The sequence below is a fragment of the Chlorocebus sabaeus genome, chromosome 21 (genome assembly GCF_047675955.1).
Source record: "Chlorocebus sabaeus isolate Y175 chromosome 21, mChlSab1.0.hap1, whole genome shotgun sequence".
NCBI lineage: Eukaryota > Metazoa > Chordata > Mammalia > Primates > Cercopithecidae > Chlorocebus > Chlorocebus sabaeus.
In genome coordinates, this window is record NC_132924.1 from 31189037 (window position 1) to 31203270 (window position 14234).

At 38.6% G+C, this 14234-nt stretch overlaps 1 protein-coding gene across 1 annotated transcript in view; it reads right to left on the minus strand.

The window, feature by feature from the left end:
- The window catches only part of GARS1 (glycyl-tRNA synthetase 1), a 40325-nt gene that overhangs the window by 9828 nt on the left and 16263 nt on the right, over window positions 1-14234 (minus strand). Inside the window, exons 8-12 of the mRNA XM_007981718.3 lie at window positions 12646-12795; window positions 9174-9336; window positions 7643-7807; window positions 3268-3375; window positions 2308-2453 (exon numbers count right to left, since the gene is read on the minus strand). Coding sequence (XP_007979909.1) covers window positions 2308-2453; window positions 3268-3375; window positions 7643-7807; window positions 9174-9336; window positions 12646-12795 — 732 coding nt within the window. The remainder of the gene's footprint in view (window positions 1-2307; window positions 2454-3267; window positions 3376-7642; window positions 7808-9173; window positions 9337-12645; window positions 12796-14234) is intronic.

The following is a 14234-nucleotide window of genomic DNA, read 5'->3' on the forward strand; positions in this document are numbered from 1 at the left end:
TAGCATACATTTTACTTCCACGTGTTATAAATTCTGTATTATTATTATTTTATTTTATTTATTTATTTATTTATTTATTTATTTGAGACGGAGTCTCGCTCTGTCGCCCAGGCTGGAGTGCAGTGGCCAGATCTCAGCTCACTGCAAGCTCCGCCTCCCAGGTTTACACCATTCTCCTGCCTCAGCCTCCCGAGTAGCCAGGACTACAGGCGCCCGCCACCGCGCCCGGCTAGTTTTTTGTATTTTTTAGTAGAGACGGGGTTTCACCATGTTAGCCAGGATGGTCTCGATCTCCTGACCTCGTGATCCACCCGTCTCGGCCTCCCAAAGTGCAGGGATTACAGGCTTGAGCCACCGTGCCCGGCCTATATTATTATTTTTACTTTAAATACTCCATTATCTTTTAAAAAAATTAAGAGATGAGAAAGAAAATGCCATTTCTATTTACCCACATATTCATCATTTCTAGATCTCTTAAGTCTTCTGGGTAGATCTAAACTTTCATACTTCTGCCTGGAGAAGTTCCTTTAACAATTCTCATAGTAGAAGTCTGTTGGTAGTGCAATTTCAGAGCCCTGGATTGTCTAAAACAGAGGTGTTCAATCTTTTGGCTTCCCTGGGCCACACTAGAAGAACTGTCTTGGACTGCACGTAAAATACACTAACACTAGCCATAGCTGATGAGCAAAGAAAAAAAAAAACTGCAAAAAAAACTCATGATGTTTTTCGAAAGTTTATGAATTTGTGTTGGGCAGCATCAAAAGCCATCCTGGGTCACATACAGCCTGCAGGCCGCAGGTTGGGCAAGCTGGGTCTTAAAAGTATTTCCTCTTCATTTTTGAAAGATATTTTTGCTGGGTGTAGGAATTTTAAAACACTTTAAAAGATTTCATTCCATTATATGGTGATCTGCATAGTTTTTGATACGAATTCTAATCATTCTTATCTTCATTTGTTTTTATGTAATGAGTCTTTTTCCCCTCTAGCTGCTTTAAAGGTTCTTCTCTTCATCCCTGGTTTTTAGCTATTTGATTTTCATGTGTCTTCATATGGTCATCTTTGTGTTTATCCTGCTTGGGGCTAAGCTTCTTCAATCTGTAGTTTTATCGTTTTCATCAAATTTGGAAAATTTCCAGCTATTGTATAATATTTTTTCTATACGCCCTCTCTAGGACTCTCAATTACACATGCATTAGATGGTCTGATATTGTCCCACTGGACAGTTTTTTCCCAGTCTTGTTTTTTCTATGCTTCATTTTGGATAGTTTTTGTTGCTATGAGTTCAATGATCTTTCTTCTGTAATGTTTAATCTACTGTTAATCCCATCCAGTGACATTTTCATTTGAGATACTGCCTCTAAATGTTTCATGTTGTCTATATATATAAAAACATGTGTTTATATCCATATTACACATATATTTTTCCCTTTCTCACCTCATATGTTCATGTTTTCCTTTACACCCTTGAGTACATGAAGTATATTTATAAGTGCTTTAACATCCTTATGTATTTACCACATCATGTTTTTTCTAGGTGTTTCTTTCAACTGACTTTACTCCTCATTTTCCTGCTATTTCATATATATATATAGTAATTTTTATCGTTTGCTGGATATTGTAAATTTTACATTGTTCAGGGCTGGATTTTGTTGTATTCCTTTAAAGGATTTTCTCTATTTTTTTTTTTTTTTTTGAGACGGAGTCTTGCTCTGTTGCCCAGGCTGGAGTGCAGTGGCAAGATCGCGGCTCACTGCAAGCTCCGCCTCCCAGGTTCACGCCATTCCCCTGCCTCAGCCTCTGAGTAGCTGGGACTACAGGCACCCACCGCCATGCCCGGCTAATTTTTTGTATTTTTAGTACAGATGGGGTTTCACCGTGTTAGCCAGGATGGTCTCCTGACTTCGTGATCTGCCTGTCTCCCAAAGTGCTGGGATTACAGGCGTGAGCCACCATGCCCCGCCTTCTCTATTGTTTATATTCACGCTTAAACAATTACAGAGAGTATTCTAAACCTCCAAAAAGGAGAAGTGACCTGAGAGGTAGATGTAGTTTCTAACCCTTCCTAGCTGGGTAAGTCGCTTTAAGAAAGTTAATAGGAAAAAAAAAAAAAAGTCTTTATATACTACTTCAAATCTTTTTCCAGGCTATAATGCCAAAATCTCAGCAAAGACAGTCCTTCAAATGCAGCCAAGATACAGTACTTACCTGCAAAAAATCTTAAGAAATTAATCACACCCTAACTTTTAGAACCTGGCCGAAGATACAACTGACTGGAGTCCGTGGAAGACTAAACACCTGAAATCTTACCCTTTCTCATTCAGCAGCATCTCCATTTCTGTAATGTAGCACTCATCACAAATGGCAAGATACTCCATCACCAGTTTTGCATCCTTCTTATACGCCTTACCAATTGCTCCCTTATTGGGTTCAAACTGAACAACACTGACTGTTTTGTATGAAGTGGTCAAGGAATCCAAAACTACAGCACTGCCTCAGTATTTCAGAAAACGAGCCTGAGAACAGTCATCACTTAAAACCACCCCAGCTCTCTATCAGTACTCCAGATCCTGTTTATGTTGATTTTAAGACAAGATGAAACACCTGTCCACAAAATCATTCAAGCAAATCTCACCCAAAATTAATACCATCAACAGAAACTTTTCCAGTTACAGTGAGAAAAAAGAGATATTATCTAATCAGTAATGACCAACCCATGGCATAAGAACTTCTGATAAGAATTTATTTCTAAAATGCCCAAAACAAGATCTATTTCCTGTCACTGACCTACCCCTAAGAAATCAGCTCATAACTTCACTGCCTAGTAAAGAAAGAAAATTTCTATTTTGCTGATTTTCAGACCAAGTGAGTTAAATTATTATTTCATCTACTATCAAATGACACTCATCTTTTAATGGAAAAAGCTTTCACCAGGTACCCTTTATTTAAAGAGCATGTAGGTAGGTGCAGGTGTGAAGTGCATTTTGGAAACAGCTGAGAAAAACTATTAACGCTCTGAAAGATATTCAGAGCATTTTTCTCAATATGCTTCTTTTAAAGGCCAAACATTGAGTGGGCACACGTCAGACTACAAGTGCAGAGAATAGGAAAGGAACAAAGAGATAGGTAAAATAATAGGTTTAAACAAGTATTACTACGGTATCAAAAACATCTCCATTTATCCGTAGAACACGGTAAAGACTTGGACTTAGTCATTAGCAAGATGTTCACATGTGAATCCTGAGTTTTTGGAGTGAACAGAAAGGATATGGGTTCTTTCAGAGGTTTCTCAGCTACAAGTGGGACTTTGGTGGCTCGTGCATGACAGGAGAGGTCATAACAGGAACGATCAGCACATCCAACAATCTCAATCCAACCCTAAAAAGATATAATCAATAAAAACATTACTTACTTATACTTACATTGGGTTCATTCACAAATGCATGCAGATTATAACCCTTTCATATATTCAAGGATAATTCGATTATATAATCTTCATTCAAATTTTATAAATATTTGAAATGGGAATAGCCTCATATATTAGGCAGCTAATAAACCTATAAAATATAATTCACACGGATCTGGGTATGATGGCTCACGCCTGTAATCCCAGGTACTTGGGAAGTTGAGGTGGAAGGATCACTTGAGGTCAGGAGTTTGAGACCAATCTGGGCAACAGGAGTTTAACCCCATCTTTAAAAAAAAAAAAATGAAAGAAAAAATATATAATTCACACTGTACACAAAATAGTCTTCCTTTCCGGATGGATTTATATTGTCATACTGAGTCTGTGGTGTAAACTAATATATTCTGGAATTTAATTACGGAAATTAAATGTGAACCTAGACAAAGCCTGTAAATTTGGTTCAAATTTGTGAACAGGAATCAAAATGAATTTGGCAGAAACCATAATTCTTTGGATGAAGTACCTACTGTTCTCACAACTTGATATCAGATGGCTGACTAAACACCTACTTCAGCTTGCCATAAATGTGGGCATTTGGATTCAATTCACTTTCTTTACTGAACAAAAGACAACTCAGTATAAGAGTGGATAAAGTTTAGGTCACACAATAAAATTATATAAGAGCATTATGATCACATTGATGCCAGGTTCTCTGTCTTATAAATACATACATAAGATACTGTTAAAAAGCAAAATTTAAATTTTTTCAAAGAACCTGCAATGAATTGAATGCTTGTGTCCTTGGCAAAATTCGTATACTGAAATCCTAACTCCCAACATGATGGTATTAGAAGGAGGTGCCTTTGGGAGGTGATTAGGTCATGAGGATGGAGCCCTAATCACTGGAATCTAGGACCCCAGACAGCTCTCTTGCCCTCTTTCACCATGTGAGGATACAACAAGAAGTTGGCAGTATGCAACTGAGAATGGGGCCCTCACAAGAATCAGACCATGCTGGCACCCTGATCTCTGACTTGCAGCCTCCAGAACAGTGAGAAATCAATGGCCGTTGTTTATAAGCCACTCCATATGTGGTACTTTCTTATAGCAACCCCAACTATGACAAACTCTTAAGAATCCGTTATTTCAATAAGAAAAAGAGTTTGTAAAGAGTTTATTTTGGTAGATATCTAGTTAGTCCTTCTCACGAAGATTCGTTGTTTTTTTTTTTTTTTGTCCTTGATCCAAAGAGTTTGGGGAAATTAAACCATCAAAACTACTAAGCTTGGCCAGACACAGTGGCTCATGTCTGTAATCCCAGCACTTTGGGAGGCTGAGGCGGGCAGATGACCTGAGGTCAGAAGTTCCAAGACCAGCCTGGCTAACACAGAGAAACTCCGTCTTCACAAAAAATACAAAAATTAGCCAGGTGCAGTGCCATGCATCTGTAATCCCAGCTACTCGGGAGGCTGAGGCAGGAGAATCGCTTGAACCCAGGAGGCGGAGGCTGTAGTGAGCGGAGAATGCACCACTGCATTCCAGCCTGGGTGATAGAGCAAGGCTCTGTCTCAAAAAAAAAAAAAAAAAAGACAAAACTACTCAGCTTTCCAAGCACATGTTATCACATGGGGTGTTTGTAATAAAGCAAGCAAATATAAAACTCATATGAGCTCAGAAACTCCAACACAAAACAACAAAAGGAATTAAAGAACAAAGCCTAAAAACATGCAATCTGGCAATCTGACATTCCCTATACATGTCGACTGGTAAATATACTTATGTTCTTAAACATACAGTTTGGTGGTTATAATTTACCAAAGATGTCAACTAACATTTATGCACTAAAAGGTAAAATTATAAAAACGTGCCTGAGAATAACAACGTTGGGATAGTGATTACTTCTCTGGAGGGAAAGGGGATTGGTGTGGCATTAACTACAATGGTAACTTTTTTTATTAAAAAAAAAAAAATAAAGCACACAAAAGTATTAAACTCTCTAAGGGAGTTCTCCCCTCTCGTTAAGAGCATCTGGGACTCTGGAGCTTCTTGTTTCATTTAGCCCTGTTTTCCAGTGACTTTCCATTTTCTGATCCCCAGCCTCCCAGTAGCACTCAGATAAGGACTAGCAGGCATACAGTGGGTTTATAAAGCAGTACAGCATGACTGTTAAGAGCATGGGCCTGGCGTCAGACAGCCAGGTTTATATCCCAGCCTCACCACTCACTGGCTGTGAGACTTAAGCAAATTACTTAATGGAGACAGCAAGAATAACATCTGGTTTAATCTGAAATTAGAGTCAGAGCAAACTAAGAGAAGGAGCTGGGTATGAAACCAAAAGAAAAGAAATAATCTTTTCTCATAAAAAAGGAAAAACATTTTGTTGGTTTGATCTGAAAATAAAAAGTCGTCCCAGAAAATCCAAAAAGTGTAAAGAAATTAGTGATCACCCATAATGCTAAGAATAATTACTATTATCATTTTGACATATGTCAAGCAAGCTTGCTAAGAAAATCCTAAAGATTACAGTAATTCTTTCCTAATTCCAAAGGGAAAAAGAATATATTAAAAACAACATCATTAATAGCCATTTATAAACATATGCAGATTATTATGCATTTATGCGCGTGTGTGTTAGAACACATAGAAAAATCATCTAGAGAAGGCAGACATACCCAAGACCATGGAGCTAAGCATGATCTTTTTTTGTTTGTTTGAGACAGGGCCTCACTCTGTTGCCCAGGCTTGAGTTCAGTGGTGCAGTCATGGCTCACTACAGCCTCAACCTCCCAAGTTCATGTGATCTTCCCACCTCAGCTTCCCAAGTAGCTGAAACTACAGGGGCGTGCTATCACACCTGGCTAATTTTTGTACTTTTTGTAGAGACAGGGTCTTGCTATGTTGCCCAGGCTGGTCTCAAATTTCTGAGCTCAAGCAATCCTCCCACCTCGGCCTCCCAAAGTCCTGGGATTACAAGCATGAGTCACCACACCCAGCCAGTCTGGACATGTCTTAAAAGCTATAAAAAAAAAACAACAACAAAGTTACGTGACAGAGACTCATAAAGCTAAAAATATTTACCATCTGGTCCTTTATAGAAAATGTCTGCTCAATACAAAGAAGAGACATAAAACACCTGGGGAGAGGCACATAACTGGAAGTTTCATTTTCTACATAATACTCTTCAGAATTATCTTTTCCTTTTTGTTTTTAAAAAAGTAGTCATTACTTTTTAAAATATGACTGATTTTGATTTTTGATTTTCAAAAATCCATAAAAAGAAAGCCATTTAAAAAAATAAAAACTGCGCCTGTAGTCCCAGCTACTCGGGAGGCTGAGGCAGGAGAATGGCGTAGGCCCGGGAGGCGGAGCTTGCAGTGAGCTGAGATCCGGCCACTGCACTCCAGCCTGGGCGACAGACAAGACTCTGTCTCAAAAATAAATAAATAAATAAATAAATAAATAAATAAATAAATAAAGAGTGAAAACTGAACAAAGGGTGCAGTGGAACAAATGACCCTGGACTAGAATAAAGTCTCTTTCTATGCAGGTGAGGAAGCCTCTCTAACACCCAAGAAGGGAAATGCCAAAAGACTCTCAGCCTTGTTTTAGATGCCACATTTCCTCCTGCCACCAGTATAGAAAGCATCTCCTATACGCAAATGCCTTTCGTCCCTCAGCTTCAGTACTGATGTTCATGTTTGGTGGTGGAGGCTGGAGGGGTGACAGGGCACAGGGGCAGCAGGGTACCTCGAGATCATCTGTGAATTGTGAGTTAAATACATAACATTTGAGAAAGGTAATACTTAAGCAAGAGATCAGAATCAACTAGTATATTCCCCAAAGCTACCACATAGCTCATTGAGCTAAGAGCACTATGAGTTTCTTTACTCAACCTCTCCACCATTTCCAATGTTTGCTGGGATTCTTGCCAGGAAGGAGAGGCCAATGTGTCTTAGATCCACTCCAGGATATTGCCAGTAATGCTGCCAATACACTGTACAGCTAGTGTACACATCAGCACTGTCCCATCATCAACTAACTCTCTCAGCTGTCTAAGACTACAACGGGCTCCTTAGGACACATAAAAAGGCAGGAGGCAACTGCTTTTTCCATTTTGCTCAGGAAAAGATCTCTTTTCTTTTCCCTTTGTTCCTCTGTGGCATAAAGTGCACAAAAATCCATTTTTGGGCTCCTAAGTTAACAATGTGAAAACCATATGGTAAACAGCACTCCACTTACGTAGGATGTTTTGGATTCTGCATCCCAACAGTCACAGGCGTAATGGGCCATCTCATTCTCCATGTGCTGCCGGAAGCGGAGTTTATCTGGAGATATTCCAACCTTCGTGAGGTAGAGGTAGATGCGGCCAATGAAATAGCCTAATACTGTGTTATTAATCACACCCTAAATCAACCAGTAAGAAAGCAAGCATGGAGGAAGAAAAGAAAACACACATTAATTTGAAAGCCAAGATACCATTTTCCATTGACTTCTACTGAAAAATATTTGAAACCCAACGCAAACTATTTTATCTTGCTTTCAAAACAATTTCAAATACTCAGAATGAGATCTTGGTTATTTTTTAATGGGTTAATATCAAGATGATGATAATGCAGTTATTCAAAATCTGTCCAACATACTTAGTGGGTCAGCAAAAATTCAGCCCAGTACCTCATACCTTCTATATCTACAGTACTAAAAACAATATTCATAATGACACTAAAGAATGGCAAAGACGGCCGGGCGCAGTGGCTCAAGCCTATAATCCCAGCACTTTGGGAGGCCGAGACGGGCGGATCACGAGGTCAGGAGATCGAGACCATCCTGGCTAACACGGTGAAACCCTGTCTCTACTAAAAAATACAAAAAACTAGCCAGGCAAGGCGGCGGGCGCCTGTAGTCCCAGCTACTCGGGAGGCTGAGGCAGGAGAATGGCGTAAACCCGGGAGACAGAGTTTGCAGTGAGCGGAGTTCTGGCCACTGCACTCCAGCCTGGGCCACAGAGCGAAACTCCATCTCAAAAAAAAAAAAAAGGAATGGCAAAGACATTCCCTTCTGAATTAACCAAAGTAATGAGACATGTTGAGGGGATTTTAATGTACCCTTACCCACTGAAATTTGTGAACTCCATAGAGTACACATAATCATTTTAGTGTTTGGAAGGACCTTAGAAAACATCTAGCCCCATCTCCATACACTGCAGAGGTCTTCTCCGCAAAGTGGCTGACAAGCTATTGACCAATCTTGCCAGGAATATTTTCAGGGCCAGGAAGCTCACTGCTCCGCGAGGCAATTCATTCCACTAGTGGACAGCAGCTACTGTTGGCAAGTTTTCATGCACTCACTTCTCCAGGCAAATATTTACAAAGTGCTTATATGCAAGGCCTTATTCCACTGCTATGAATACAGAAGAGTCTGAAACCCAGAGGGCTTGCTCTCTGTGGGTCCAATTCTGTCTCCCCCAAAGAAGTACATACTGTTGAGAGTCAGATTGGTGAGGCACAATGCAAACCAAGATCTATTTTCCAAGCGCTCTGCTAAACATTTTTTTTTTCATGCTAGCCCCAAGGCCCACAAATTGAGATGTTCAGGTGATTTTTCTCTTACTATAATAATACTGTATAATAAATTCTGTACAAAACCAAGTACTGTATAAAAAGCAAATGACCGCCAAAATAAAATACTTTGTTACCCAGAACACATAGAATTTGCTAATTACTGCAAACCCTGAACAGGCACAATCTAAGTTAAGTTACCTCCAGAATCCTACCTGTTCAACAGCATCTCCCAGGCGCATTTTCCGAGCGGACTGTCCACTGACCTGGGCTTTTGCTGAATACAAATAAAGGTGAAGGTCTGCCACATTTTGGAACTTGGGGTGGTCTTTCTCACTGGGATCGACAAAGTGCTCAATTTCTGCCATTGTGAATTCTCTGAAAGCAAAAACATAAGTAATATATCTGCATATTAACTACAAAAAATAATAATAATAAAACAAACAGTAAATAAGGCCCCTATTTTCAACTGCATTCTAGTGATAAAGGCTCCATACTACAGTCATCTTTTTTACTAAACAGAAAGTTGGTTTCCTAAGGGAATGGCCAAAAAAATTTTGAATTAAATTTGTCTGGGTAGTTGTTATTTTTATTTTTTTGATGTATTATATTTCTACAAATGTATGGGGTACATGTGAAGGTTGTTATTTTTAAACACATTAATGAAAATTTTATTACTCACTATTTAAAATAAACATGATCTAACTTCTCTGAAGTATTAATTCCTTCCCTCCAGCTACATTCAAAAAGATTATTAGTTTTAACTGAAAATAACTTGTTAAAGGCAGATTAATACAGTTTTTTAAATTAGGAAAACATACGCAAATAGCACATGCAAAATAAGAAATAAGATATTGAATAGTGACATCCAGATAAAATGGTTTTCCTTAACGCATTAGCAAGTCTTTATAAGTATACACTAAATGAAGTTCTTCATCCCATTCAAAGAATGGGAAATTAAAAGCGAAATGAAATGGTTCTTTAGTTTTCACAGCAGTTTGATTTCTTCTTCTTTACTGCTACAAAAAAGTAAATGACTAATAATGGCATCATACAGCTGGTTTCTTTGGAGTAAGAGTTTCTTAAATAAAGTGTTATTCAAGGCAAAGGACATAAGGCATGAATTGAACAAGCTAACATCAAGCTAATTACCTAACGATGAAGTGCACACTGTAATGGTTTCCCAAAGAGATTTCTCTGAATGCAATTTAGTAGCTATTTGGGGGGAAAGTGTTTCAAGTTAATTTTATGAGTCAAAATCAATCTCTCTTCTTTCAAGAAAAATCACATTTTCTGGTGTACTTCCATGATTATTTCAGATGTTTTACAAGTAATGTAAAATTGCTTAAATGGATCCTAAAAATACATGAAATATACTGCAAAAGAGGTTTAATTTTTAAATTTTATTTTTTAATAGTGTCTCTTATTTGGTCCTACAGCACCTATGTTTTAGCTGTCTTTCAACAACTAGGAAACATCTTCTGCGCCCATATAAATGTGAGAGAAACAAACATGATGTTTGTTCTCACATAGCTGGTAACTGGGCTGACAGCAACTGAACATCTACAATGCGGGACAGGATAAATTAAGGGCCCTGTTTAGAATCTCCAAAAGGCTGCTGCCAAAGTCTTTCCATCCATTCCGTCACAAATCTCAGCACAGTGTCTATAGTTAATGATTTACTGTATACCTGAAATCTGCTCAAAGAGTAGATCTTAAGTAGATCTCACCACTAAAAAAAAAAAAAAGTTACTATGTGAGGTGATAATTATGTTAATTAGCTTGACTGTGGTAATCATTTCACAATGTTTAAGCATATCAAAGCACCACACTGTGTGACTTGAAATCATACAAATCACACAAAATTTACTCATCAATAATCTCAGCTCAGATAGGAGGCAGGAATCATCAGAATTCTGAGTAACTATCTGCGTTCAGAGACTGTACCTGAAACTGTAGAGAACTAAAATATACACAGGCTAGGAAGACAGACAAGTCAATCAAAATAAAATAAAATTTTAGAAAATCTTCATATGAACAATCTAATACCCCTAAACTAACAAAAGGAAATACAGCTATGCAAAGATTAATCACCAGAGAACTCTGCCATCAAGAAGAATCAGAACACTACATGTCCTACCATGGAACAAAAGCCAGGAGGATGCTGACTCATGAAAAAATTAGTGGACTTCTGGTCAGGAACTTGCAAGGGACATAACAAAACTAGCCAGAATTCCGACACAACACTTTGAAGTAAAAATGACCAAAGAATACACTGTTGACAAACCCCAGAGCCTTTCCACCAGTTAACCCCTGGGATCACTCCCAAGTTCCAAGTTGGTTTCCCTACCCACCACTTTTTTACTGCACAGGCCCCAGACACTGCCTTACTTCTCAGTCCTTCTCTGTGTAAACCCTCTTCGTAACACTGGCTTTAGACAAGGTCAGTCTTACACAGCTTCCTCAGTTTGGGAAGGCATGCTTGCGAGATATTGAAACAGTCAAAAACAAACAAACAAAACACTCAGACACTGGGAAATAAAGCGAAGACTCAAATCTGACAAATTTTTCATTGCTATCATACCTGGCTAAAGTTTCTGATGACCTCCTCTTTTTACATGAAAGCCCAGAGGGGTCCTTCCCCCCACTTCCTCTAAGTTGTGCACATTCTTTCCTCTGTAAGTCCCTCCTTCCTAAATTATAAGCCTGAAGGGCCTAGAGATACAGTTTGCACAGAACGTAGGCATCTTCTCCCAGATGGCATCATGGGAACTCACAAGATGAGGCAGGTGCTGTGGATGCTTTGATTCAGAGTCAGTGCCTGGGCTATGTTATGACTCAAGTCTGTAATTACAGTGAGTAAGAAGAGAAGACAGGAAATGGGTGGGCGCTGGGGCTGGGAAAACACTTTGGGGCCTTAGAAAGTTATGTTGAGCTACACCTCATATTTTATATGGAATGTATTACACTGAGAGATGGTACCAGGAATAACATGTATAGAAATCACAAAAAGCTTAAGTCATAAACAGCTAAGTCATAATAAATTTCTAAAGAAATGTGGAAATCACCAGCCCCAATATGCCTTCCCACACAACCCTGGATAGATCAGACAAAAGTAGGCTAATTGAATAGAGGCAAGTGAGTGAATACGAGTCATGAGGGTAAGCTTGCTTGCTGGCCTTTCTGTCATACAGGCCCCCAAATACCTGGACAGAGGTTGTGTCCAGAACACCAGTTGGTTACTGATACATCCTCACCCCAACTTTACCAATGTTGTCTGCCCTAGACACCTAGAACAATCCTCCTGTCATAACTTTCACCCTATCCCCACTCCACACTTTCATACACATCACCATTGCCAGGAATGCCTTGGTTTAGACAATCAAGATACTACCATCCTTGAAATATATGATGAACAAGGAAAAAGGTAATTTTGGAGCAGGTGAGATTTAAGATATTCTCCATCCTCCTTCCTTTCCCTTCAAGTTCACTTTTGTCACTCAAAACTGCCTATCATCCTGGAGATTACATTTAGAGGATTCCAAATGTAAAACATGATTTTTGGAGAAGACAAAAATAAATTCATAATCAGGATTATGAAGCAGAATTGTTTCAATATAGCAAGTTTTCATTTTCAATGCAATGCCAAGGTCATTCACTAATTTGTAAGAGTAACCTGAGCAGTACCTGACTCTGATCAGTCCAGATCGAGGGGAGATCTCATTTCTAAAAGAATTTCCAATCTGGGCAGCAGCAAAAGGCAACTTTCCTTGGTTGAATTCCAAAAGTCGTTTGAAATTCAAGAAAATTCCCTGTGCAGTTTCTGGTCTCAAGTACCTATAAATTTAAGTAAATCAGTCTGTTACAAAGAAAGAAATTATGTTTTCCAACAATCCTGAAATTCTAGATACAAATCCTAAAAGTCCTAAATATACCATTTTCATGACAAAGTTGTACAGGCCCTAAAATGAAGTTTTAGAAATATTTTCCTCAGTATCAAACATTTTCATAGCAAGTATTAGAATATGTATTAATTAGTGTGGCAATACTACTGTTGGCAATGCCATTTCATTTAATTACATCAGTGAGTCAAAACTCCATTTCTCAAAAAGCAGAAATAAAAATAATTTAAAAACACCACCTCAGGCCAGGCGCAGTTGCTCACACCTGTAATCCCAGCACTTTGGAAGGCTGAGGTGGGTGGATCACCTGAGGTTGGGAGTCAAGATCAGCCTGACCAACATGGAGAAACCCCGACTCTACTAAAAATACAAAATTAGCTAGGCGTGGTGGCACATGCCTGTAATCCCAGCTACTCAGGAGGCTGAGGCAGGAGAATCGCTTGAACCCGGGAGGCAGGGGCTGCACTTAGCCGAGATCACACCATTGCACTCCAGCCTGGGCAACGAGTGAAACTCCATCTCAAAAAACAAACAAACAAAAAAAAAACACCACCTCTCCCATAGTGCCACCTGATGTTTTCTAAGTCATCATGTACATGAAGGCAGATGACAATCTTAGATCCTCTGGAAAATAATACCTACACCTATGTTTAGCCCTGTTAACCCACATATTAAAGCTTAACTGAGGGGCTAAAAAGAAATCAGTATGGGCTCACATTTAACATCAGCACTTACTTATCACTATCACCTCACCAAGTCAGGTAATTTTCAATGTTTTTCAAATCATTTTATTCTCTGCAGTATTTTATATTTTCAACTAGAGGCTTCCACATTTCTCTGTATTTTAAAGATATAGTCAAGCAAATACACTATTAAAGCCACTGCCCTCTCAATTTCCTAGGAAATATCCTGTGCAAAACATCCACTAAGGAAGTGCTCCCAGTGGCCTACTTCAAAATAAGTATTTTACTAAAATAACTTTAAAACCAAGGGGTAAAAACCCTAAAATTGTACCCTCTTCTTACTTAACAAACGAACTCTTTTGATTTTTATGGCCCTTTCCAGATTTAATCCAAATGTAAGTAAAGTTTACATGCATATTTACAGTTACTATGTATAAAATTATGTATTATTTATTTTATACTTTTCCATTTTCTAAATAATAGCACAAATTTCTCACATTACTAGTGGCAGAATATTATACTAAACTAATCCACTTTACTATAATTTGTTTAACCACTCTCAAATTACTGAATAGGTTATTTCTACTTTTAGTTTATATACTTCTTGTAAGTATAGTTTCCTTTCCTTCTGAATTATTTCCTTAGATCTGTTCCCAGAAATGGAACGTCTGGGTCACGGGTTATGTCTCGT